The 24,900-nt window shown below is 39.5% G+C and overlaps 2 protein-coding genes across 2 annotated transcripts; both read right to left on the bottom strand.

Moving 5' to 3' along the window:
* Window positions 1-2,123: 2,123 nt before the first annotated feature.
* On the bottom strand, window positions 2,124-3,011 carry TAS2R5 (taste 2 receptor member 5). The gene has a single exon (XM_077848429.1). It carries the CDS (start codon window positions 3,009-3,011, stop codon window positions 2,124-2,126), a length of 888 nt encoding a protein of 295 aa, XP_077704555.1.
* Window positions 3,012-19,179: 16,168 nt separating this feature from the next.
* Window positions 19,180-20,330, bottom strand: TAS2R4 (taste 2 receptor member 4). The gene has a single exon (XM_077848428.1). It carries the CDS (start codon window positions 20,328-20,330, stop codon window positions 19,434-19,436), a length of 897 nt encoding a protein of 298 aa, XP_077704554.1. The 3' UTR covers window positions 19,180-19,433.
* Window positions 20,331-24,900: the final 4,570 nt, after the last annotated feature.

The raw sequence follows: 24,900 nt of genomic DNA, 5'->3' as shown, positions 1-24,900 counted from the left end.
GTCTCCCCAATGATTCTGTGAGATTGCCAATTTCCTTCCAATAAATGTATTTTCTCCTTAAGTCATTTGAAGTTGAACGTGCAATGGGATATGGGAAAAGTACAGGAGAAATGAAGCACTAATTTCTTCCTCCTATGTAATTGAGATTCTGAAGATATTGTCATAAGTTATGGCTCAAAACAGTAAAGTTAAAAACATATTACTTAAATTATACAATTAATAATAAATAAAACTAATCCAATTTGGAGAGGAGAATGGTTTGGAGGTTAAATGAGATAATTCCCAAACTTTGATGAATAGGATTAAAAAGTTACAGTTCAAAGTTGATAAACCAAGTAAGACAGGCAAAATTAGAGTTGTGAAAGTCATCCCTAGAAGAATTAAGGCAAATGGCAAAATATAGCTAAATCTGGGCAGTGGGACTAATAATGGGGAGTGGAATGAAAACATGTTACTATTTAAAACTTTTTAGTCCACCCTTAGGCTGCATCATACTACATAACAGAAAGAAAGGCTAGTGGTATCTATACACATATGCACAAATGCACATGTGCATGGATCCAGCTGCAGCTCTGAGAATGCAAACTAGAAAAGATTTACATAAGGAATCAGTTCCAGAGCACAGATTTGCCTCCAGATTTGTTTTCTTGGATAAAACACAAAGCAGCCTCACACCCATCATGAGCTAAATCATGTTTAGAAAATGAAGGAAATCTAATCCCAAAAAGTGACTGGGAAAATGCAAGTGTTTTGTCCCTAAGAAGAGCAAGTCATAGAAACTTCAGTTGTGATTGGGATCCTGGCTCCCATGCAACCCACCGATACCTTTCAAGTTGCAACAAACCTGATAGATTAGTTGTTTATTTCATCTGCTGAAAAATATTCATAAACTTGAGCATTCCACAGGAAACTCTCAGCATGAAGTCTTTAAATATGAACAAGAAAAACTTAAGGTCTACTGGAAAATGCACAAGACCTGGAGTCCAAAACTCTGAGATTCTTTTTCCTGCCTCATTGATCTTGAGATGATGATCTTGAGCAAATCACTGCTCCAGCCTGAGTTTTGTGATCTATAAATTGAAGACCGAAATATAACTACATAGAGTTGTTATTAAAATAAAAAGAGATAACGTGTTATCTCCTATATGTTGGCTAACTGAATTTAAATTAAAATTTAAAAAAAAATCAAATGAGATAATGGGCAATATATAAGAATATCTGATAAAATGTAAAGCCTAAAACAAATGGGAGGTATCGTTATTATCATTCTTACAACTGGTCACGAGGGACATCTGTATAAAGATAAGCAGGGCGTAATGGAAAATTCATCCAACTACTAAAAATATAACCTATCTAGGTCCTGGGCTTTGAAGCTTCATACAGAACATGACAGTCAAATGACTTTTATCATAAAAGGCAAGTCTAGTGTTCAAAGAAACTTCTAGAAATATAAAGATGTGTTGTTTTATTTTTCAGTCAGATAACTAGACCTACTATAATAGAGAAATGGGAAAATTATTTGATATTTCATTTTTAAAAAGCTTATCTAAAATGACTATCATTAATGGATAGGTGAAATTTAATAAAAATTAATGATCTTGGGGCACATGGGTGGCTTAGTGGTTGAGCATCTGCCTTTGGCTCAAGTCATGATCCCAGGGTCCTGGGATTGAGTCCCACATCAGGCTCCCCAGAGGGAGCCTGCTTCTCCCTCTGCTTATGTCTCTGTCTCTGTGTGTGTGTCTCATGAATAATAAATAAAATATTAAAAAAATTAATGATCTCTATATTAAGTGAACTTATATATGTAATTTAAAAAGAAATGAAAAAAAAAGAAAAAAATAAAAATAAAAATAAAAATAAATGAATTATTTAGTATATAAACAGAATATAACAACTACTTTACCAAACACAAAGCCCCAGTCTTGATTTTTATAACACAATAAGACAGTTATACTTCACACTGCCAAAAGAGAATAGTATTAGTTTTTATCCTGTACTTCCTATAGCTCATTTATTGATTTGGTATCAGAGAAGAAAAGTTTTAAAAGATACAAAAGTCAGCTTCCTTTCAGAGAGCTACCAACAAGTGTCTCAAAAGGGTAGTCTGAGCACACATCTCTCTAGGATTTCCAAGCACACACTGTCTTCCACAGAATTCTCTGACAAGTCTGCTTCATCCTGGGATTCCCCAGGATCAGAATGACAGAATGAAGAGAAGGATAGGCAGCCATGACTGTCTCAGAGATGAAGACAACGAGGAGATCAGCAGAAGACTTGGAGGTAATGGAAAAGGGGCTGGCCAGGATATAAATCACATGAAGGATAAGGAAGCAGCCCAAGGACTTCAGTACAGTGATGTGAGCCTTGGCCTGAGCATCTCTCCTACCAGCTGTATGTACCTCCATCTTCTTGTGGTGTCTATACAAAGAGACAATCAGCATCCCAGAAGAAACAAGAAACACCATGAGAGGCAATCCACTTCCTGCGTTGAGCTTTACTATATACAGGTAGTGCCAGCTTTTAAGGGGGTACAGAATGCTGCTGTTGCCTTGAGAAGGATTATAGGGCTTTAAGCCAATGTGTGCTACAAGTAACAAACTGATCATGAGGTACACCAGAAGGCACCAGAGACTCAGGCAATAGGCCCTCTGCTTCAGCCACAAGCAGACAGGATGTTCAAGAGTCATGATCTTCCTGCAGTAGAAGACGCTGAGGAAAGTGGCAAACCACAGGCTGGCCTGGCTTACCAGGATCCAGAAGATACTGAGATAGTGAAGCCAACGGCTACTCTGGAAAAATGGAAACAGGCTTAAGTCCATCATAATCAGACACTGCAGGAGAAATCGGCAGACAGCCAGGCCCAGGACAATGAGGTTGTATGAGGACCCGTTGAATTTTCTGACCCATTCACCAAAACTCCAGACCATAAGGACTCCATTTCCCACCAAGCCAATGAGAAATTCAACCACTGCCACCACCATCAGCAGTGGTAGGGCAGCAGTCAGCATGGCTGGAGATAGGAGTCTCTCACTTCTGTCACAGAAGGTGTCCTGCTTCAGCAGATGAATGTGTGTGACTGCGGCTGAGCTTCAGATATCTGGGGGTGATATCACACTCAAGGTAAGTTTTCACACCACAAAATCTGGATTTGGCCTTGTCCTTCAGGAACCTATCCTCCAAGACTGAACAGGTGCGACCAGGCACAGAGAGTTTAGAAGTTATGATTCCCCTCTCCGTATTTGCATCCACATGAATGCACTCTGAGCCTATACTGAGAGATTTGAAACAATACCCCAGACACCAACTTCCCTTCTCCAGGGTCATGAGCTAGGATCTAGACACTAACACATAATATATCAAGATTTCTCAACAAGAAGACCAAATCAAAACATTCTCAGGTTTTACCAGTGCCAAACGTGAGCTCATATTATAAAAAACAAATTTTATTTTTATGAGAAGTATTCTGAATATAAAAGCATGAAAGCTGAATAAACTCAAATCTAAAATATATTTCATTATCAAAAAATAATAAAGTAAAATATATTTCACTATCAAAGAGAGAAATAAGGGAAGTTCTAGGGAAGAAAACAAGCAGAGAAGAAAAACGGTATGTTTAAGTGCCAAATAATAAAAAAAATGGAAGTCAGAGAGAGGAGCCATTACTGCTAATCAGGGTCTTTGAGGTCATCCATCTTTCATGATCAATTATCCATAAACATCTCACACCAAGGTCTTAGGGGAAGGAAATGAGCTCAAATAAGTGAAAAAAGACTAGCACACTTATCAAGAAATATAGGAAAAGTGTTTCATTTAAATGTCCAGATTCCAACCTCCCTGGGAGCAGCCCACCACAAATGTTTATGGAAGGTTGAATTCTAAAACTGCCTCTAAGATTTCCACTCCTTAGTGTATATACCCCGAATAACCCTAGAGCAGGTGGGACAGTACATAAGACGGGTTGTTACTTCTGTAACTAGGTTATATTATATGCCAAAGATAAAGAGCTTTTGCAAATGTAACTAAATCAGTTGCATCTGAATTACTCAAAAAAAATTCCCCCTGGGTGAGTCTAACTTAATCAGTTAAAGTCTTGGAAGAGAAACTGTGCCTTCTTGCTGACGTTGAACAATCCAGCTGCCTGGTTGTGAGAGACACACATGGCAAGAAACCATAGCATTGAGATTGGCCCCCAGAAGACAGCAGCAGAAAAACTGGGACCTTTGTCTAACAACCACAAGGAACTGATTTCTGCAAATAGCCAGTAAGCTTGGAAAAGCACCCTCAGCTCCAGAAAAAAAAACACATCCCAGTCAACATCTTGATTGTAGCTTTTAAGACTCTGCGCAGAGGGCCCACTTAGGCTGTGCCTGGACTCTACCCACAGAAACTGTGACATAAATGTGTGCGTTGTTTTAAAGTGTGTTAAAGTATGTGTTGCTACACAGCAAAGACAGTGGTCAAACCAGACCAGGAACTCTGAGGAAATGAGGAGAAGGAAGAACTGAATTAGAAAGAAGGAGGAAGGCTAGGCTAGCTTCTGAGGAAGGCAACATGCTTGGGGAGGAAAGAGCAAAGCAATCTTAAAAGATCCTAGAAGAAACCAAAAACCTAGCCCCAGGCCCTCTGCTTCAGCCACAAGCAGAGAGTGTTCAGAAGTCATGATGTCCCCGCAGTAGTAGACACTGAATAGCCAGCACGCACAGGACAATGAGTTTGTATGGGGATCCCTTTACATTTTCTGATCTATTCTCCAAAATCCCAGACCACAAGGACTCTATTTCCAACAAGGCCAATGAGAAATTCAGCCACTGCCACCACCATCAGCAGTGCTAAGGGTAGCAGTCAGCATAGCTACAGAAAGGGGTCTCACTGCCATCCCAGAAGGTGCCCTGCTTCAGTGATGAATGCATGTGGCTCCTGGCTGAGCTTTAGATCCTGAGGGTGATACAGTATTAGGGGAGAACATTTCATTTCTCAGAGTTTGCGTTCTGTCACTGTCCTTTTGAAATCCATTCTCTGACAAAGAAGGCACAGCTGTGAACACCAGTCACGTTCTCAAAGAGCTTCATTTCCATTTGCATCTGCATGAAGCTGGCCTAGAATCTAAGATGAAGAACAAGCCCACAGCTACAGATTGTCCTTCCAAAGGAAGCAAGTAAAATCTGAAGTACTCTTGAACCCTACTCCCACACACCATAACTCTGCAAAACCAAAATAAGACATGCTGAGAATCTCAACAGTGGCAAACACAAAGCAGGGAAAGTATAATATTTATGAATAATTTGGCAAATATTTATCAAATGCCTACCATGTGCCAGGCCCCTAAGGCAGGCTTTGGAGATACAATCACCACAAAAACAAAGTCCCTACTGTCACAGAGCTGACATTCTGGTGGGAGAGGCAAATAACTAATACTGTTCTAACATATTTGTAACTTGAATATATAAACCTAGCATTGTACTTATACACATACGAAGGTTTGTTTCAATGGCAGGGAAAACAAAAAAAAGAACAGGATAAGAAAATGAGTGAAAACAACTATGAGACAGGATAAATATTTATTGCTGAATATTACGTGCAGAAGAGGTCAAGGTGGAGAGAGATCTGGGAACCATAGTGCTAGTTCATTTCCATACAGAACTGTTATCAGCCTCCAGACAAAGGGCTGTAATGAAGAAGTATATCTGGACAGTGACAGCCTCAGTGTTCTCTAGTTTACCAGATCAACCACTTGGGTTTACTTTTGATGTAACCTAACCATGTTGGTCATAACACTACCACATCTCTTTCTACCAAAATCCTTTCCATTCATACTCCTACTATTCCACTACTCTGAGCCCTTCACCATTCTCACAGTACCTGAATCAAGGAAAAGAAGGCCATGAGAGACCAAGAGGAATATAACCATAAGAAGAGGCAAATGGGCAAGTTGTGGCTTTCTACTCAGCATCAACAGAGCAGTCTATCTTATAGAGCATAACAATATTGATAAGCTTCTGCTCAACAAAAAAACAACAAAATGAAAGGCAATCTACATTGGGAGAAAATACTTGAAAACCACATATCTGATAAGGGGTTATCATCCAAAATATGTGAGGAATTCAATAGCAAAAAGCAAACAACCCAATTAAGAAATGGGTGAAGGACCTAATATGGTCATTTTTCCCAAAAGACACAAAATGGCCAACAGGTACATGAAAAGGTGCTCAACATCACTAATCATCAGGAAAATGCAAATCAAAACCAGAATAACATATCACTTCACACCTATTAGAATGACTATTATCAAAAACAAATAAATAAATGATGAAAAGTGCTGGTAAGGATGCGGAGAAAAGAGAAACTTTATACATTTTTGTTGGGAGTGTAAATTGCTGCAGCTATTATAGATATCAGTATGGAGATCCTTACAAACAATTTTAAAAGACCTATTATATGATCCAGCAATTCCTCTGCAGAATCCCAAAAAAGTATCTGTGCTCCCATATTCATTGCATTAATCACAATAGTCAAAACAGGGAAACAATCTAAGTGCCTATCAACAGATGAAGAAATTGTTTTAGATAGACACAGAGAGAGACAGTTCCCAATTTACAATGGTTCAATTTACAATTTCTCAACTTCATGATGGCACAAAAGTGATACACATCCAGTAGAAACTATACTTCAAATTATGAATTTTGATCTTTTCCTAAGCTATGCAGTATGACACTCTGTTGTGATGCTAGGCAGCAGCAGTGAGCCTTGGCCCCGAGCCAACCACATGATCACAAAGGTAAACCAAAAAACTTAACAACCACTCAGTTTTTCACTAATTCATTACATGATATATAATAGGCTTTGTGTTGGATGATTTTGCCACTAACTATAGGCTAATGTAAGTGTTCTGATCATACTTAAGGTAGGGTAGGCTAAGCTATGGTGTACAGCAGCTAAATATTAAATAAACTTTCAAAGTACGATATTTTATTTTTTTTAAGGTTTTATTTATTTATTCATGAGAGACAGGGAGAGAGAGAAAGGCAGAGAAATAGGCAGAGGGAGAATCAGGCTCTCTGCAGGAGCCTGATGTGGGACTCAATCCCAGACCCCGGGATCACACCCTGAGTCAAAGGCAGATGCTCAATCGCTGAGCCACCTAGGCAAAAGTACAATATTTTCAACTTAAAATTTAAGTGATGGGGTTCACTGTAAGTTGAGGAAGATACGTGTGTGTGTGTGTGTGTGTGTTATTCAGCCTTAAAAAAAGAGATCCTGACATTTGCAACAACATGGATGAACCTAAAAGGCATTATGCTAAGTGAAATAAGCCAGACACACAAAAAAAGAACGTGTGATCTCACATATATGTGGAATCTAAACAAGTCAAATAGAGAAAAGCAGAGAATAGAATTATGGTTATCAGGGCTGAGGAGGTGGGGGAAATGAGGAGGTGCTATGTAGGATAGATAAGTCCAGAGATCTAACAGACAGCATTTTGACTAGAGTTAGTAACCCTGTATTGAATACTGGACCTGTGCCTAGAGAGTAGATTTCAGGTGCTCTCATCACACACCAAAAAATGGCATCCATGTGAGGAGATGATATGTCAATTAGTTTGACTGTCATTATCATTTTACTATGTATATGTATAATAATTCATCTTATTGTAGACCTTAAATATATACAATTTTTATCTAAAAAAATAAAATGGTTTCACATGGATATAGACAAAAAAGAAACAAAGAACAAGAGTTGCTTTCAAAAACTCAGGACACTTTCATCCCAAAAAGTGCCCTTCCTCTACCATGTTGCCAGACCAAGTATATAATTCCTTCCCCATTCTCCATCTGATACCTCCCAGTACTCGAACATTTTGTACTCCTATTCACAGGCACCCATTTTCAGTGCTTCCCAGAATTGCACCTACTTTGCCACTAGACGGTGCTGAGGCAACTCTTTTGCAGCATCTGTTAACCAGAGCAAGGTCATTTTCTTAATAAGCTGCATGAGTCCAGAAATTCAAAAATGGAGCAGATGAAGCAGGTGGTTAATAAGCATGTGTAACAGGAACAGAAATTATAAATTTGTGTATATTCATAGTCTTTCCAGTTTCCCTCCCCATCACCTTAAAAAGAGGTGGGCTTCTTACTCTGCTGGTCAGTTCCACCTCTTGGAAGGAGGTGTCTGGAGGGACAAGAAGGGGTACAGTCATGACCCACAGGGAGCAAGGATCACAAACAATCCTTGAGGAAGTTTAAGAAAAGAATAATCAGCATGGCTGGGGTAGTGAAAGTAATAGAGTATACTTGGAACTTGGAAGATGAGAGAATAGGAGCTATTTTTGTCTGATTCCATAAACATGAAAATTTGGGGAGAAAGTTAAATACAGCAGATAAAAGTTAGAAGACAGTCTAGAGGCAAGGCTTAATTCTCCTTCTCTTGAGAGTGAGCTGGACTTCAAGACTTCTAAACAGGAGACTCTGGAAACAGAAACAGAGTAACTGCACCTAACCAAGCACTCATGGGTAACATGACCAGTGAGAAGTCATGATGATATCAGGTATCTACCAACACCTCATATCGGTTGGACTCCTCCCCAAAAGCCCACAACCCCAGTCTAACTATGAAAAAACCATCAGACAAACCCAGATTACAGAACGTTTTACAAAATGACTGAACAGTAATCTTCAAAACTGTCATGGTCATGAAAACAATGAATGATTGAGAAACATTACAGACCAGCAGAACCTAAGAACACCTGACAACTAAATGCAAGGTGATATGCTGGACTGGATTCTGGAACAGAAAAAGAACATGTATGACAACTGGTAAAATCTGAATGAAGTCTGTAGTTTAGTTCACAGTTAATGTATTAGCGCTAGTTTGTATCCCAATGAGGGCTGGTGCTAGCATGAAGATGTCAACATCAGGAAAACTGAGTGAAAGGAATCCGGGAACTCTCTGCACTCCATTGTAACTATTCTGTAAAATAAAATTTAAAATTATAACTTCATTTTTGCCAAGTTATAGACAACTCCGTTACATGCAGCCATTTGTATAAAAATTATGTTTTTAACAGTTTGAGAATTGTGTTTCTCCAGAGGAGACTAAGGTTTTCCCATAACATTGTAGGATCATGCTAAGAAATGAGGCAAAACATTTCTGCTCATCCACAGGCAAGAGCTTGCAGGTGCATGTCAATGCCAACCCTCAGCAGGGCACAAACCTCAAGACTAGCTCCCTGGTGGGGAAAACTTAGGAATGGAGTGTTTGGTGCCATTCACAGAAAGGCAACATGCTTCAAAGTCAGACAGATTCGAGTCTGCATCCCAGTTCAACCAGTTAGTAGCCGTGGCCTTCAGCAGTCAATTAACTTCTCAGAGCGTCAGGTCCAAATTCTTTATACAAATTCTGATACTGAATCTGATACGATTCACCTCACAGGGCTATTATGATGATAAAAGGACGTATAAAATTACTTAGCCTGGTGCCTAGAAAATAGTGTTACCTAAGTAATGTTACTTTAGCTTTAATGTTACTTTTCTTTCCTTCCATGGTGACTTCTCTCCACAAACATTCCTTTCTATAAAGTCGGAGAGTGCCTGAAGTCTGCTATTATTCACGTATGTAAATAGAGGATGATTGAGTTGCTGCCTCTAAATGAAGATGATCAGCATTTCTAGAAAGCAGAATAAAGATGAAAGGCTGCTTAGCCCAGGCCTTTGACAGGAGTCAAAAGTATAGAGAGGTACATAGGAGTTAGAGAGCAATATCAATATCAATATCTTTATTTCCTTTGTTGAGATAACTGGATTCAGATTATAAGATCATTGTCTCAACCATGAAAGCAGAAAAATTGAGACAAATAATTTTCCTGTATTTAAAAAAAGTCAATAATGCTTTGAAACCAGAACTAAATCACAAGAAGAAGTTTGGAAGGATTTCAAAACACGTGGAGGTTAAGGACCATCATGCTAAAAGCTGAAAGGGTCAACCAGGAAATTAGGGAAGAATTAAAAAGATTCATGGAAACTAATGAGAATGAAGATACAACCATTCAAAATCTTTGATACAGCAAAAGCAGTCCTGAGGGGGAAATACATCGCAATACAAGCATCCATCCAAAAACTGGAAAGAACTCAAATACAAAAGCTAACCTTGCACCTAAAGGAGCTGGAGAAAAAACAGCAAATAGATCCTACACCCAGCAGAAGAAGAGAGTTAATAAAGATTCAAGCAGAACTCAATGAAATAGAGACCAGAAGAACTCTGGAACAGATTAACAAAACCAGGAGTTGGTTCTTTGAAAGAATTAATAAGATAGATAAACCATGAGCCAGCCTTATTAAAAAGAAGAGACAGAAGACTCAAATTAATAAAATCATAAATTAGAGAGATCACCACCAATACAAGGAAATACAAACAATTTAAAAAACTTACTATGAGTAGCTACATGCCAATAAATTAGGCAATCTAGAAGAAATGGATGCATTTCTGGAAAACCACAAACTACCAAAACTGGAACAGGAAGAAATTGAAAACCTGAACAGACCGATAACCAGGGAGGAAATTGAAGCAGTCACCAAAAACCTCCCAAGACACAAAAGTCCAGGACCATATGGCTTCCCAGAGGAATTCTATCAAATGTTTAAGGAAGAAACCATACCTCTTCTACTAAAGCTGTTCAGAAAGATAGAAAGAGATGGAATACTTCCAAACTCGTTCTATGAGGCCAGCATCACCTTAATTCCAAAACCAGACAAAGACCCCACCAAAAAGGAGAAATATAAACCAATATCCCTGGTGAACATGGATGCAAAAATTCTCAACAAGATACTAGCCAGTAGGATCCAACAATACATTAAGAAGATTATTCATCATGACCAAGTGGGATTTATCCCCGGGATGCAAGGCTGGTTCAACACTCGTAAAGCAATCAATGTGATTGATCAAATCAGCAAGAGAAAAAACAAGAACTATATGATCCTCTCAATAGATGCAGAGAAAGCATTTGACAAAATACAGCATCCATTCCTGATCAAAACTCTTCAGACTGTAGGGATAGGGGGAACATTCCTCAGCATCTTAAAAGCCATCTACAAAAAGCCCACAGCAAATATTCTCAATGGGGAAACACTGGGAGCCTTTCCCCTAAGATCAGGAACAAGACAGGGATGTCCACTCTCACCACTGCTATTCAACATAGTACTGGAAGTCCTAGCCTCAGCAATCAGACAACAAAAAGAAATAAAGGGCATTCAAATTGGCAAAGAAGAAGTCAAACTCTCCCTCTTCACAGATGACATGATACTGTACCTAGAAAACCCACTCCAAGGTTGCTAGAACTCCTACAGCACTTCACCAGTGTGGCAGGATACAAAATAAATGCCCAGAAATCAGTGGCATTTCTATACACTAACAATGAGACTGAAGAAAGAGAAATTAAGGAGTTAATCCCATTTACAATTGCACCCAAAAGCATAAGATACCTTGGAATAAACCTAACCAAAGAGGTAAAGGATCTATACCCTAAAACCTATACAACACTTCTGAAAGAAATTGAGGAAGACACAAAGAGATGGAAAAATATCCCATGCTCATGGACTGGAAGAATTAATATTGTGAAAATGTCCATGTTACCCAGGGCAATATACACGTTCAATGCAATCCCTATCAAAATACCATGGACTTTCTTAAGAGAGTTGGAACAAATCATCTTAAGATTTGTGTGGAATCAGAAAAGACCCCGAATAGCCAGGGGAATATTAAAAAAGAAAACCATAGCTGGGGGCATCACAATGCCAGATTTCAGGTTGTACTACAAAGCTGTGGTCATCAAGACAGTGTGGTACTGGCACACAAACAGACACACAGATCAATGGAACAGAATAGAGAATCCAGAAGTGGGCCCTCAACTTTATGGTCAACTAATATTTGACAAAGCAGGAAAGACTGTCCCCTGGAAAAAAGACAGTCTCCTCAATAAATGGTGCTGAGAACATTGGACAGCCACATGCAGAAGAATGAAACTAGACCATTCTCTTATACCATATACAAAGATAAACTCAAAATGGATGAAAGATCTAAATGTGAGACAAGATTCCATCAAAATTCTAGAGGAGAACACAGGCAACACCCTTCTTGAACTTGGCCATAGTAACTTCTTGCAAGATACATCCATGAAGGCAAGAGAAACAAAAGCAAAAATGAACTACTGGGACTTCATCAAGATAAGAAGCTTTTGCAGAGCAAAAGAAACAGTCAACAAAACGGAAAGACAACCTACAGAATGGGAGAAGATATGTGCAAATGACCTATCAGATAAAGGGCTAGTACCCAAGATCTCTAAAGAACTTATTCAACTCAACAGCAAAGAAACAAACAATCCAATCATGAAAGGGGCAAAAGACATGAACAGAAATCTCACAGAGGAAGACATAGACATGGCCAATGGCACATGAGAAAATGCTCTGCATCACTGGCCATCAGGGAAATACAGATCGAAACCACAATGAGATCCCACCAGTGAGAATGAGGAAAATTAACATGGGAGGAAACAAGAAACGTTGGAGAGGATGTGTAGAAAGGGGAACCCTCTTGCACTGTTAGTGGGAACATGAACTGGTACAGCCACTCTGGAAAACTGTGTGGAAGTTCCTCAAAGAGTTAAAAATAGGGGGATCCCTGGGTGGCGCAGCGGTTTGGCGCCTGCCTTTGGCCCAGGGCGCGATCCTGGAGACCCGGGATCGAATCCCACGTCGGGCTCCCGGTGCATGGAGCCTGCTTCTCCCTCTGCCTGTGTCTCTGCCCTCCTCTCTCTCTCTCTCTGTGACTATCATAAATAAATAAAAAAAAATTACCGAGAGTCAGATTTTAAAGGATGTTAAAAAAAAAAAAAAATAGAACTACCCTAGGACCCAGCAATTGCACTGCTGGAGATTTACCTCAAAGATACAGATGCAGTGAAACGAGGGGACACCTGCACCCCGATGTTTATAGCAGCAATGTCCACAATAGCCACACTGTGGAAGGAGCCTCAGTGTCCATCAAAAGATGAGTGGATAAAGAAGATGTGGTCTATGTATACAATGGAATATTAATCAGCCATTAGAAACAACAAATACCCACCATTTGTTCGATGTGTAGGGACCTGGAGGGTATTATGCTGAGTGAAATAAGTCAATCAGGAAAGGACAAACATTATATGGTCTCATTCATTTGGGGAATATAAAAATTAGTGAAAGGGAATAAAGGGAAAGGAGAGAAAATGAGTGAAAATATCAGTGAGGGTGACAAAACATGAGAGACACCTAACTCTGGGAAATGAACAAGGGGTAGTGGAAGGGAAGGTGGGCGGGGGGTTGGGGTGACTGGGTGATAGGCACTGAGGGGGGCACTTGGCAGGATGAGCACTGGGTGTTATGCTATATGTTGGCAAAGTGAACTCCAATAAAAAAATTTTTAATATTAATTAATTAATTAATTAATTAATTTTAAAAGGTCAGAAATATTATCAAGCAGATCGCATGTGGGCCTGTGTATAGACATCTTATTTGTAAAGCAAAGTATATGTGCATCAAGCCATTTACACAGGGCCTCTTGCTCCTTCCTGCAGAGCCAGACTTACAGTCATGTCTTTCCCAGGCCCTAGAGAGCCCACAACCATCATCTAGAGAACAACCCAGCTGTTCTGACAGGTTAATACCGGTGCTTCCCCAGAAGAATGACCCCACACCCACCCCACTTAGCTAAGGAGGATGCTGTGCAGTCTCTGTTCCTCCCCTGATGTTATCCTTACAAGGGATTCTCTCTCCCTTCCTCTCCCCACCTCAACCTCCATTAACTCAAATCACTTCCTCCTTGTTCACTTCCTTGCTGGGCAAATACTCAAACTAGTTCCCTTCACACTTGTTTTCTCAGGGGATACAACTGGCATCAGCCAATTACCCAAAACCCTGGAGAGTTTTGCCAGGCTACCACCTCTCTCTCTACTCCCATATCCAAGAGAAATGGGAGGCAGGGCATACAAAATTTGAAAAGAATTCCCAACAGATCCTAAATGCTTCTCACCTCTCCAGCCTTCCTTGAGAAGCAGTGGGTGAAACTAGAGGCTCCAGCTCTAACTTACAAAAAAAAAAAAAAAGAAGAAGAAGAAGAAGAAAAAAAAAAATGTATGTTAAATGCCTTCAGTAAGCTTCAGTTTCACCTGAAGTTTCCAGCATTTAAGGCTATCTTAAAAGTTACACTCAATTCATGCTTTAAAAAACTAACCTACTTCCTCTAAACCGTTTGTTTGTTTTTCAAACAACTAAAAATGGCTCATCAATCGGAGAAGGACAAACATAATATGTTCTCATTCATTTGGGGAATATAAATAATAGTGAAAGGGAATATAAGGGAAGGGAGAAGAAATGTGTGGGAAATATCAGAAAGGGAGACAGAGCATAAAGACTCCTAACTCTGGGAAACGAACTAGGAGTGGTGGAAGGGGAGGAGGGCGGGAGGGTGGGGGTGAGTGGGTGACGGGCACTGAGGGGGGCATTTGACGGGATGAGCACTGGATGTTGTTCTGTATGTTGGCAAATTGAACACCAATAAAAAATAAATTTATTATAAAAAAATGGCTCATCAACAGAATGCTAGTAAGAGTGGAAGCCCAAAGTCACACATGTTTAAGTAAATTTAGGCAATATAAAGAAACTTTTAAAATCTTTGAAATGACCCAAAAATACTGAGAACAAACTGATGGGTGGGAGGGGGATAGGTGAAGGGGAGTGGGAGGTATAGGCTCCAGCTTCAGAGTGAATGAGTCACAAGAATAAAAGGCACAGCACGGGGAAGACAATGATATAATAGCTTGTATAGAGACAGGTGGTAGCTATCCCTGTAATGTCATAGCAGGTAAACATAAATTTGTAACGTTATAGCATATATATATATATATATATATAAATTTGTCGAATCATTATTTTGTACACCTGAACTAATGTAACATTATGTGTCACCTCTACTCAAAATCTTTTAAACTGGTTTTGAAATGAAAAGGTAAAAATCCTTAGAATGCATAAGAATTCCATTTAGCTCATACATGAATTGTAGCCACTTTCCCATCACCTATTAGCCTATTCATTCCCATGTTGCAACATTCAAAATAAACTTAAAAATGCTTTCTTCTTTAATGTTGATAAATTTTTAGTTTAAGAATATATCTCACCTAAAACAAAAGGAAGGCGACCTACAGAATGGGAGAAGAAATTTGCAAATGACATATCTGATAAAGCACTAGTATCCAAAATATATAAAGAACTGATATAATGCAACACCCAAAAAATGAATAATCCACTAAAAATGGGCATCAGACATGAAAAGACATTTCTCCAAAGACATCCAAATGGCCAACAGACACATGAAAAGATGCTCAAAAAAAAAGAGAAGAAAAGAAAAGAAAGAAAGAAAGAAAGAAAGAAAGAAAGAAAGAAAGAAAGAAAGAAAAGAAAGAAAAGAAAAGAAAAAAGAAAAGAAAAGAAAAGAAAAGAAGAAAAGAAAAGAAAAGAAAAGATGCTCAACATCACTCATCATCAGGGAAATGCAAATCAAAATTACCATGAGATATCACCTCATGCCTGTCAGAATGGCTAAAACCAAAAACACAGGAAACAAATGTTGGCAAGGATGTGGAGAAAAAGAACCCCTATGCACTGTGGGTAGCAATGCAAACTGGGACAGCCCCTGTGGAAAACAGTATGGAAGTTTCTCAAAAAAAAATATAAATACAGCAGCCCGGGTGGCTCACCGGTTTAGTGCCGCCTTCAGTCCAGGACGTGATCCTGGAGACCCAGAATCGAGTCCCATGTCAGGCTCCCTGCGTGGAGCCTGCTTCTCCCTCTGCCTGTGTCTCTGCCTCTCTCTCTCTCTCTCTCTCTCTCTCTCTCATTCTGTGTGTGTGTCTCTCATGAATACATAAATAAAATCTTTAAAAAAAAAAGTATAAATACAACTACCCTACAATCTAATAATCAAACTACTGGGTATTACCCAAAAAAATACAAAAACACTAATTCAAAGGTATACATGCACCTCATGTTTACTGCAGCATTATTTACAAGAGCCAAATGATGGAAACAGCCCAAGTGTCCATCAATAGATGAACGGATAAAGAAGATATGGTATACATATACATAATGGAATGTTATTCAGCCATAAAACATAAAATCTTGACATTTGCAACAATATGAATGGATCTAGAGAGTATACTGCTAGGTGAAATAAATCAGAGAAAAACTAATGCCATATGATCTCACTCATATGTGGTATTTAAAAAAACAAAACAAATGAGCAAAAGGAGAAAAAAGAGAGACAAACCAAGAAACAGACTCTTAACTATAGAGAACAAACTGATGGTTACCAGAGGGGAGGTGAGTGGGGGGGATGGGTGAAATGGGTAATGAGAATTAAAGAGCACATTTACCATGATGAAAAAAATAAAACAATAAAAAATTTTAAATTTATATATAGAGATAGAGAGAGAGAATATATATATGTATATATACACATATATAGAGAGAGCGCACACACATATATATGTATGTGTGTGTGTATATTTAGGTGAGGTGTGTGTGTATATATATATGGTGTATATTTAGGTGAGGTGTGTATATTTAAGCCTAAATTTCAGGTTTAAAAGCCCACTATCTATTTACATGATACCGTGACATTTGTTTTACCTAAGGAAACTAAGCACCCATAAGATCTTCATACCTCCCTCTCCCCCCTGTATTAGTATATTAGTCAACATTATGTTATAAAATATTAATTATATACATATACATACACATACACACATGTGCCTCTGTGTGTGTGTGTGTGTGTGTGTGTGTGGTGTGTACACACATATATATATTAGCAGCCCTGGGTGGGTTTTTCAGGCTGGGCATATTGTGCTTCTGACACTTTTGATTATTTTCTTCTTGTCCTAGAAGATAAAGCTTTATAACTGGGCATGATCCCACATTGTTCCAGTCTTTCCACACATCTTGTGATATAGTTAAAAAGAAATGGATTTTAGAATCAGAAGACAAACTGGAGGCTTGGATCTACCACTTCGTAATTTATGAGCCATTTATAATACCCGTTTGTGCCTCAATTTTTTCATCTGTATGATGGGTAATACCAACATTCTCTAAGAAGTTGTGAAGAACCAATGAAATTGCATGTGAAAATGTAGCTCAGACAATATTGGGTTTTAGCAATTCAAAGTTAAATGGCAATGTGCCCAAGCTATAGCTACCACAGTGTGTATTTCATGATGTTATACAGACACTGCCCTGGCACCCACCCTTCATGCCAGAGAGTAACTCTTCTTAACAAGGAGTTTTAAACATCCTTCCCTTTAATGAATAGGCAGAGAATATAGAGAGGTGCAGGGTATTGCTTAAAGAGAGACTATGAATTATCATATATTGAAGAAATGAACTCAATTTTTTTTTAAATTCCTGGTTAGTCAGTATTTAGTGGCAGAGCATACTGGAACCAGCAAAACTCCAAATCCACAACATTGCTAAGAACTCTGCCCAAAGAGGACTATGGGCAAGCACCCAAACAAAGACATATGGTATAGTATAAGTTTGTTCAGTAAGGCAATAGAGACCCAAAACTACAGTCTGAAAGAATAGAGATGTTTATTTCCCATAAACAGTCCTGGAGTTAAGGTATAAACAGTCCAGAGCTGGTGTAGCACTCCACAGTGTCAGGAACTGTGAAGCCAACTAGGATGGATGATTCTTCCACTATCCCCAGGCAGTCACTTCATGTGTTGGTCCTACATGGCCAATCCTTACATCCATCATTCCAGACCACAGGAAGAAGAAAGGGAAAAGGGGACGGTAGGGCACACCTGTTCCAGGGGCACCACCTAGAAATTATACACACCACTTCTCCTCATATTCCATTGGCCAAACTTGATCACACATAATACCTACTTACAAGAGAAAGCTGCAAAATGTACTTTGCTGCCAAAATTCTGAGTAGCTAAAAATTCTGTTACTATGGAAGAGAAAGGAAAGAGAATGCATCCGGAGGGATCCACAAGGCTTTCTACTACTCATTTAGAGTTCTTATATCATGATGTATATTTAATCATCCTCAGTAATCCTTTTATCTCCTAATCTTAAGATTCTAAGATGATGGAAACCTTTATTTTTAGCACAAAATGTTGGTTTGGGTAGTCCTTACTGAATAATGCAGTCAAGATTCTGGTGTCCAGAATGGGAAAAATCAGGTAATTTGTAAAATTTAGAGATTTTTCATTATTTAATAAAGAGATTGTTATTTTAATAAGATTATTTACTGAGATGTGTAAATATTGCATAAATATTTTATAAATACAAAATAATTGTATAAATGTAAATTATTATTCCCAATTCCCATTAAAACTGATCAATATTCCATCTTCAGATTTCTGTTCCTCTGTAGCCAGTACTGCTGTCTCAACTCTCCTCCCCCCAAAAAACCCAGTGTTACTGAAGAAGTATGCAGTGCCCATACAACCCAGTACATAAATTCATAAGCAGATGACATACATTCACCAAAAGTCTGATGCTCCCACTACCAAGCCATTGGACTGGTAAACTCCTGGCTTTCCCCTGAATTCCATATCACAGGACAGGGGACAAACTTTTGTAAAGTTCCACTCAGATTGTGTTAATTTCACTATTTGGCACTTGCTTTTGACCTCAGGCTAGCTCCTTGGAATTTAAGATCCTTGGAACTATCCAGGATTGGGCTTCTTTCATTCTAATCACTTTCTTCCACCCATCAACTCTGACCCTTCCCTTCTCTCCAGAACAACCTAGAAATTCAGTCCTAAAGTTTCTTGGTAATAATAGTTCAGTGACTGCGACCCACCAAGGGCTCTTTTTTCTGTACATCTGCCACAATATATACCTGTTAGCTTTCATCTTTCTCTTTCTTCTCTTTTCTCTCTAAAACTCTTTTTTTCCATTTCTATCTGCATCCTCTTCCTATGTTTTAAGACAGTCTAGTGCCTGCTGATGATGATTCACCCATTGCTAAGCCTTTACCCTCAGCTAAACCTCAAAAATTTAACTAATCAAGTGAACTGTAATGTATTATTTTATTTGGGGGAACTCCCCCTTATACTTCAGTAGCCCATGGAACAGTGTGGTGACTTCTACTAGCCAGGGATGCAATACCCATGAAAACTACAAGATATGTAATGTCTCAAACAAGTTCTTTAGAAAAAAATGCCTATTATTTTAAATTTTTTTAATTGCAGAATAAACTGAAATACAGCCACTTAAAGGCCTAGGAGGTCAGTTCAAGAATTACAAAAATGAATTCCTCAGACCTCTAGGATAACTGCTAATGGAGAAAATCTTGCCCCCAAACAATGAGGGGACTCCAGGCCACTATTTACTACTGAAATTCCACTATTTGTTGAAACAAAGAATCTTTGCTTTTGTTTTCAGTTTAGGATGTGTGAGGATAATGAGAATAGAATGTCCTGGAGGGTAAAAGCTGGAAATAACCAAACAGATGGATCTGGTTCTCAAATCCATCCCACCATAAGGGAAATAATGTAGCAAGGTAGCAACTGAGTAAGGAATGTACAGGATGAGGAAACAGATCATCAGCTTCATAGCGCCCACATGAGCTTCAGTCTGAGGATTCCAAAAAATAGTGGTGTTTTTCTGCATCTTCTGTATATGTCTCCTCAAGGAATGTATCAACAAGGAAGCAGAAGTCACATTAATGATAAACTGGAGAACTGAGTGCAAGACCAAAGAGGTCACCAAAGACAAGACACTCCCATGGATGCCACATCCTGTACCATTTCTCTGAGTCACAAATTCAGGAAGGGATGATGTCTGTTTGAGCACAACATACAGGAGAGTGGTGAAGGCAGAAATCAGTACACAGGCTAGCAACAGCCTGGGGATCTTTGGGGAGAGATTTCGCTTCAGCAGGAGAAATACTCCAAGTTGGAAGTCCGTAATCTTCACGCAGTACAAGGCATTGAGCAAGGTTACAAACCAGAGACTATTAGAGTCCAAAAACATCCAACACGACAGGAAAAAAGTGGATAGGTGCACCGACCTTTCCATTTTTGGAGAGATGAAGAAGTAGATGATGTTGAGTAGAAACAGTCCCAGCATAAGAAATCTGGTGATGCCCAAGCTGAAGAGGATCCAATTAGAAGAGGAAATTCTATGGCTTTTGAGCCAAGTCCTATAACTGACCACTGCAATAAACAGATTTACAATGAGTCCCACAAAATTCAAAATTGCTGAGAAAATAATGGCAGATAAAAAGAATATCTGAAGCATCTTTCCTCATCGAGAACTTAGCAGCTGCAGTGCAGACCGAAGAGGAGAAATACTGCAACATGCAAGTAGGCACCAGGACCCAGCCAGGAAGGACATTCCTTTTCTAATTGTCTCCAGGGTGACAAATGAGCCATTAATGGTATAAGAGCCAGCTGCTTTTCCTGAGATGCAAATCTTCCCAGGATTGCATTACTAGTTCTTCATTCATATCCTATTTTCCTTAGAAATGCCTAGTTAAAACAGCCCCAGTGAACCTGGGAGTCCACTCCGCCAAGAGAAGGACAGCTGGAGGGAGGAGATACAGAAGGCTCCAAGGACTTCAAGTTCAAGTGACAGAACTTCAGTCCAGCAATGTCTCTGTCCCTGCTTCACAGTAAACGAAGCTTTTCTCAAGAACAACCCCAGAAGACAGTGGGAATTCCCAGGCTTCATTCCTACCCACTCACCCTCATCCACACATCCATGGAATACTGAAGTCCAGCGTCTCTCTCCCCTTGTAAGCTGGCGATGCTGCAGCTCTGTTTTCTCCATCTGTCCTTCTGGCTATGCCAACATTACTCTTTCATGCCTGAGCACCTACTGTGATTCACAGTTACAAACAGACCAAGTTCGAGGACGTCTCACTTCCTCAAGAAAGCCTTTTCTCAATGAATGCCATCTATCACGATGATTCCTTTACTTTGCATTCCCTCTCCAGTCCCATATACATTTGTGCCATAATCATTTGCTGTGATATGCTTTTGTGTAGAAAAAAATGTCAGCCACTTCACGTGTTTCCTTTTAGATGTGGGTTTATGCTTAGATCACATGGGGCTATTTCTTCTTAGGTATTTAACTGCCAATCAAAGTACTCTGGTACCAAATACATAGTAATGCTTTAGCTATAGTTTTGCATCTCGTCGCTTGATTCCTCTGTAATTTCTCACACAGGAAAGGGCACAATATGCTTGGCATATTATATTATCAAAGACTATGAGTGAATGCGAGAATATGGCATCTCTTAACTACTCCAGCAATTGGGGGAACCCAAGGTACAAACCTCTATGCAGCCACATAGAGGATACCAAATTAGCATCAAAATAAAGCACACACAGTCCTGTTACTTTGTATGGGAACAGAAATACAAATAATAAAACAGAAGGTAAGGTATGAATCCCACCAGGTCCAAGAGGGGGAGTAAATTTATGAGGCCCTTTAAGACAGGTGACAGGAAAGCAAGCCTGAAGGGATTCCCTGAGCTAGAGCCCAGTGGCTTATAAAAGCATTTGTATAAAACTAAGGGGCACATGACAGAAGCATGCCCAGATCAGTCAACCAAGCAAACACAGAGGGAATAAGCAAGGCAATGGAAGGGAAGATTATATCACAGCACATAATTCCACTTAATTATTTATAAAATAACTGTTAAAGTAATTAGTTGAAATACTAGAATTATCACATTTAAATAGAATAAATAATAAGGAGTAAGATATAAAAATTAAATGTCCTAATGATCGCTTTGGCAGCACATATACTAAAAAAAAAGAATTAAATGTACCAAAAGGGGTGGGGGAACCCTGTACTGAGCAGCAAGAAACCCTATTCAGAATTTGATATACAAGGTTGTTGGGTTCTTAGTAGCAGGAGACTCTATAATTAAGATGTGACCCTGTTGGCTAGAATCACCAGTGAGGATGCTGGTTCTGCCAGAATTTATTTCTGAAAAGGTCAATATGGAAAAGCATTAACAAAACCCTTTCTCCCTCTGCATGAGAATTTTACCTTCAGTTAAATGTAAATCTTATGGATACTGCTTTGAGCTTCCTTGAGTGTAGTGACTCTTCTGATGTGTGCGTCCTTTTTTTTTTTAAGTATTTTTAATGATTTTTATTTATTTATTAGAGAGATTGAGAGAATACAAATGGGGGCAGGGACAACGAGAGAGGGAAAAGCAGACTCCCCGCTGAGCAGAGAGCCTGACATGGGGCTCCATCCTAGGATCCTGAGATCATGACCTGAGTGGAAGATAGATGCTTAACCAACTGAGCTACCCACCACCCTGATATGTGTGCCCTTTGACTCAATCTTGGCAGTTATGTCTATGAAATTATTACAAGAGAAACTGACACCCTTGGGATATGAAGCTTTTTAAGGCAGTCCCACCCCTACGCAACTGTAGATCTCTTCCTCTTTTACCTCAGCTCTCTGACTGCAGCAAGGACTCTGCAAAAGAGGAAGGTCTGACACTGCCCTGCTCATAAGCTAGGTGTCCCTGAACTATATCTACCTGAGTAGACTGGTGCCAGAGACCTGGGACAGTCTTGTAAGTCTTACTATTTACTGGAGCCCAAGAAGACCCACTGGTGGGTGCACTGCCGTCATGAGTCCCAACTCTAGATTCATCTGGCAGATCCGTCAGGAAAACTTTAGGGCAAATAGTCAAAGCAAAAGGATAACTTAGCTTATTTGATGAGGCTTTGAAGAATGAGGTCAGTCATGAATAAGTGGGAATAACAAACTCTGAGCTGTTTTCAAGAGTACTGATGTTGCTTAGGAGGAATAAAGAAGGAAAATTCCACTTCTTGGGCTGTTTTCAGTGCAATTATCATTCTATTCCCAATAGGGCACCAGGCATCTTAAAACTCAATTAATCCTTACACAGTTCTAGAAGGAAGATATGGTTGTCCTTATTTCTAGGTGAGGACAATGAAGATGAGACAAAGTAGGTGGCTGACAAATTGCATAGAAAATCAGCAGCTGGGCAACCCCGGTGGCTTAGCGGTTTAGCGCCGCCTTCCGCCCGGGGCGTGATCCTGGAGACCCGGGATCGAGTCCCACGTCAGGCTCCCTGCATGGAGCCTGCTTCTCCCTCTGCCTGTTTCTTTCTCTCTCTCTCTCTCTCTCTCTCTCTCATAAAAATTAAAAAAAAAAAAAAAAGAAAATCAGCAGCTAAGGTGTAAGGTCTTTCTGAGGCCGAGCTCTTTCCACTTGTTACTCTCATTGATTCATTCATTCAATAAACTGTTATCATCGGCCAGGCACTGTGTCAGGTGCTGGGAAAATAGAAGAATCACCCACAGCACATCTTGCCTTCAAAAAACACACAGGAACAGGGTGCCTGGGTGGTGTTGTCAGTTAAGGGTCCAACTCTTGGTTTCGGCCCAGGTCCTGATCTCAGGGTTATGAGATTGAGCACCGCATCCAACTCTGACCTCATTGCAGAGTATACTTGGGGTTCTCTCTCCCTCTCTCTTTGCCCCTCTTGCTCATTCTCTCTCTCTCTCTCTCTCTCTCTCTAATAAATAAAAAAATCTTAAAGAAAAAAATCACACAGAATAGTGGAGAGACAGACAAAAAGTCAAAGTTCAGTGTTTCTGGTGCTATGTGAAGGGAAAACAAAGCGTGTAAGGGGTGTGCTGAGGCACTTGAGCCTTCCGTCTCAGAGGACTAGACTTGTCTTCGCACTCCACGAGGCTCTATCTCTGGCTGAGTGCACTGGTCACGCAGTGGTGGATCTCAGCAACAGAACAAAGCAGTACATGTTTGTGGCTGGCACAAAAGGAGACTAGAGACATAGATCATCTGGGCCAGAATCCCTCAGCATATATGAAGCATTTTTTTCAGTGACACAGAGATGAAATATTTGTTTGTGTGTCTTTAGTGCCCACCAGGTGTGATATTTTTGAGAACAGCAACTGGCATCTAGTATAGCACTTGGTGTTAAGTGACTGTCAGATAAATGTCTGAGGTATAAACAAATGAACCAGAATCAAGATGAACCAGAATCACAAAGGTGTGAGAACTTTATTTATTCCTAGAATATTACAGCAGCATCTGGCAGCTTGGCAGAAACCCCTCCCCTTCTTGAAGAGATCTGCTAGATGGGCAGTAAGGGTACAAACCTGCTAAGCAACCAAAAAAAAAAGTTCACAAATCACCTCTCTTTGGCTGTGAGTACCCTATTTACCAACAGATGGGTGCTGAGGCTAGACAAAACACACAGAGGAACTCCACTCATGAGCTTCTGAAAAAATATTTTTCAGAGTTAACCTGGAAATACTGGTCTGGTCATCTAGCCAGCTCCACTAAGTCGTGATGACAATTTCATTATAGTGAGATCAACAAAATGCATTCACTTGGCAAACTCCTATGTGCAGAGAAAAAATAAAGTTCTTAATTTAGTCTAAAAGTTATATCATCTTTCTCCTGAGCCCCCATCTACTGGTTGGTGGTAAGTGTTTAATCCAATGAGATAAATATCCTCAGAAAAATGTTTAGTCTCTTTTAGATTTAAAAATTAAAATCTGATATTCTACATATGAGTGAAACCATGATTCTTGTCTTCTCCAATTGATTTACTTCAGTCAGCATAATACCCTCCAGTTCCATCCACATCAATGTAATGGTAGGTATCCGTCCTTTCTGATGGCTGGGTAATATTCCATTGTATATATAGACCACCTCTTCTTTATCCATCCATCAATGGCTCTTTCCGTAGTTGGCTGTTGTGGACATTGCTGCTATAAACATTGGGGTGCAGATGTCCCATCATCTCACTACATTTGTATCTTTAGGATAAATACCCAGTAGT

This window comes from Canis aureus, chromosome 15 (genome assembly GCF_053574225.1).
Source record: "Canis aureus isolate CA01 chromosome 15, VMU_Caureus_v.1.0, whole genome shotgun sequence".
In the NCBI taxonomy this organism is placed as follows: Eukaryota; Metazoa; Chordata; class Mammalia; order Carnivora; family Canidae; genus Canis; species Canis aureus.
This window is presented reverse-complemented; position numbering and strand designations above follow the sequence as displayed.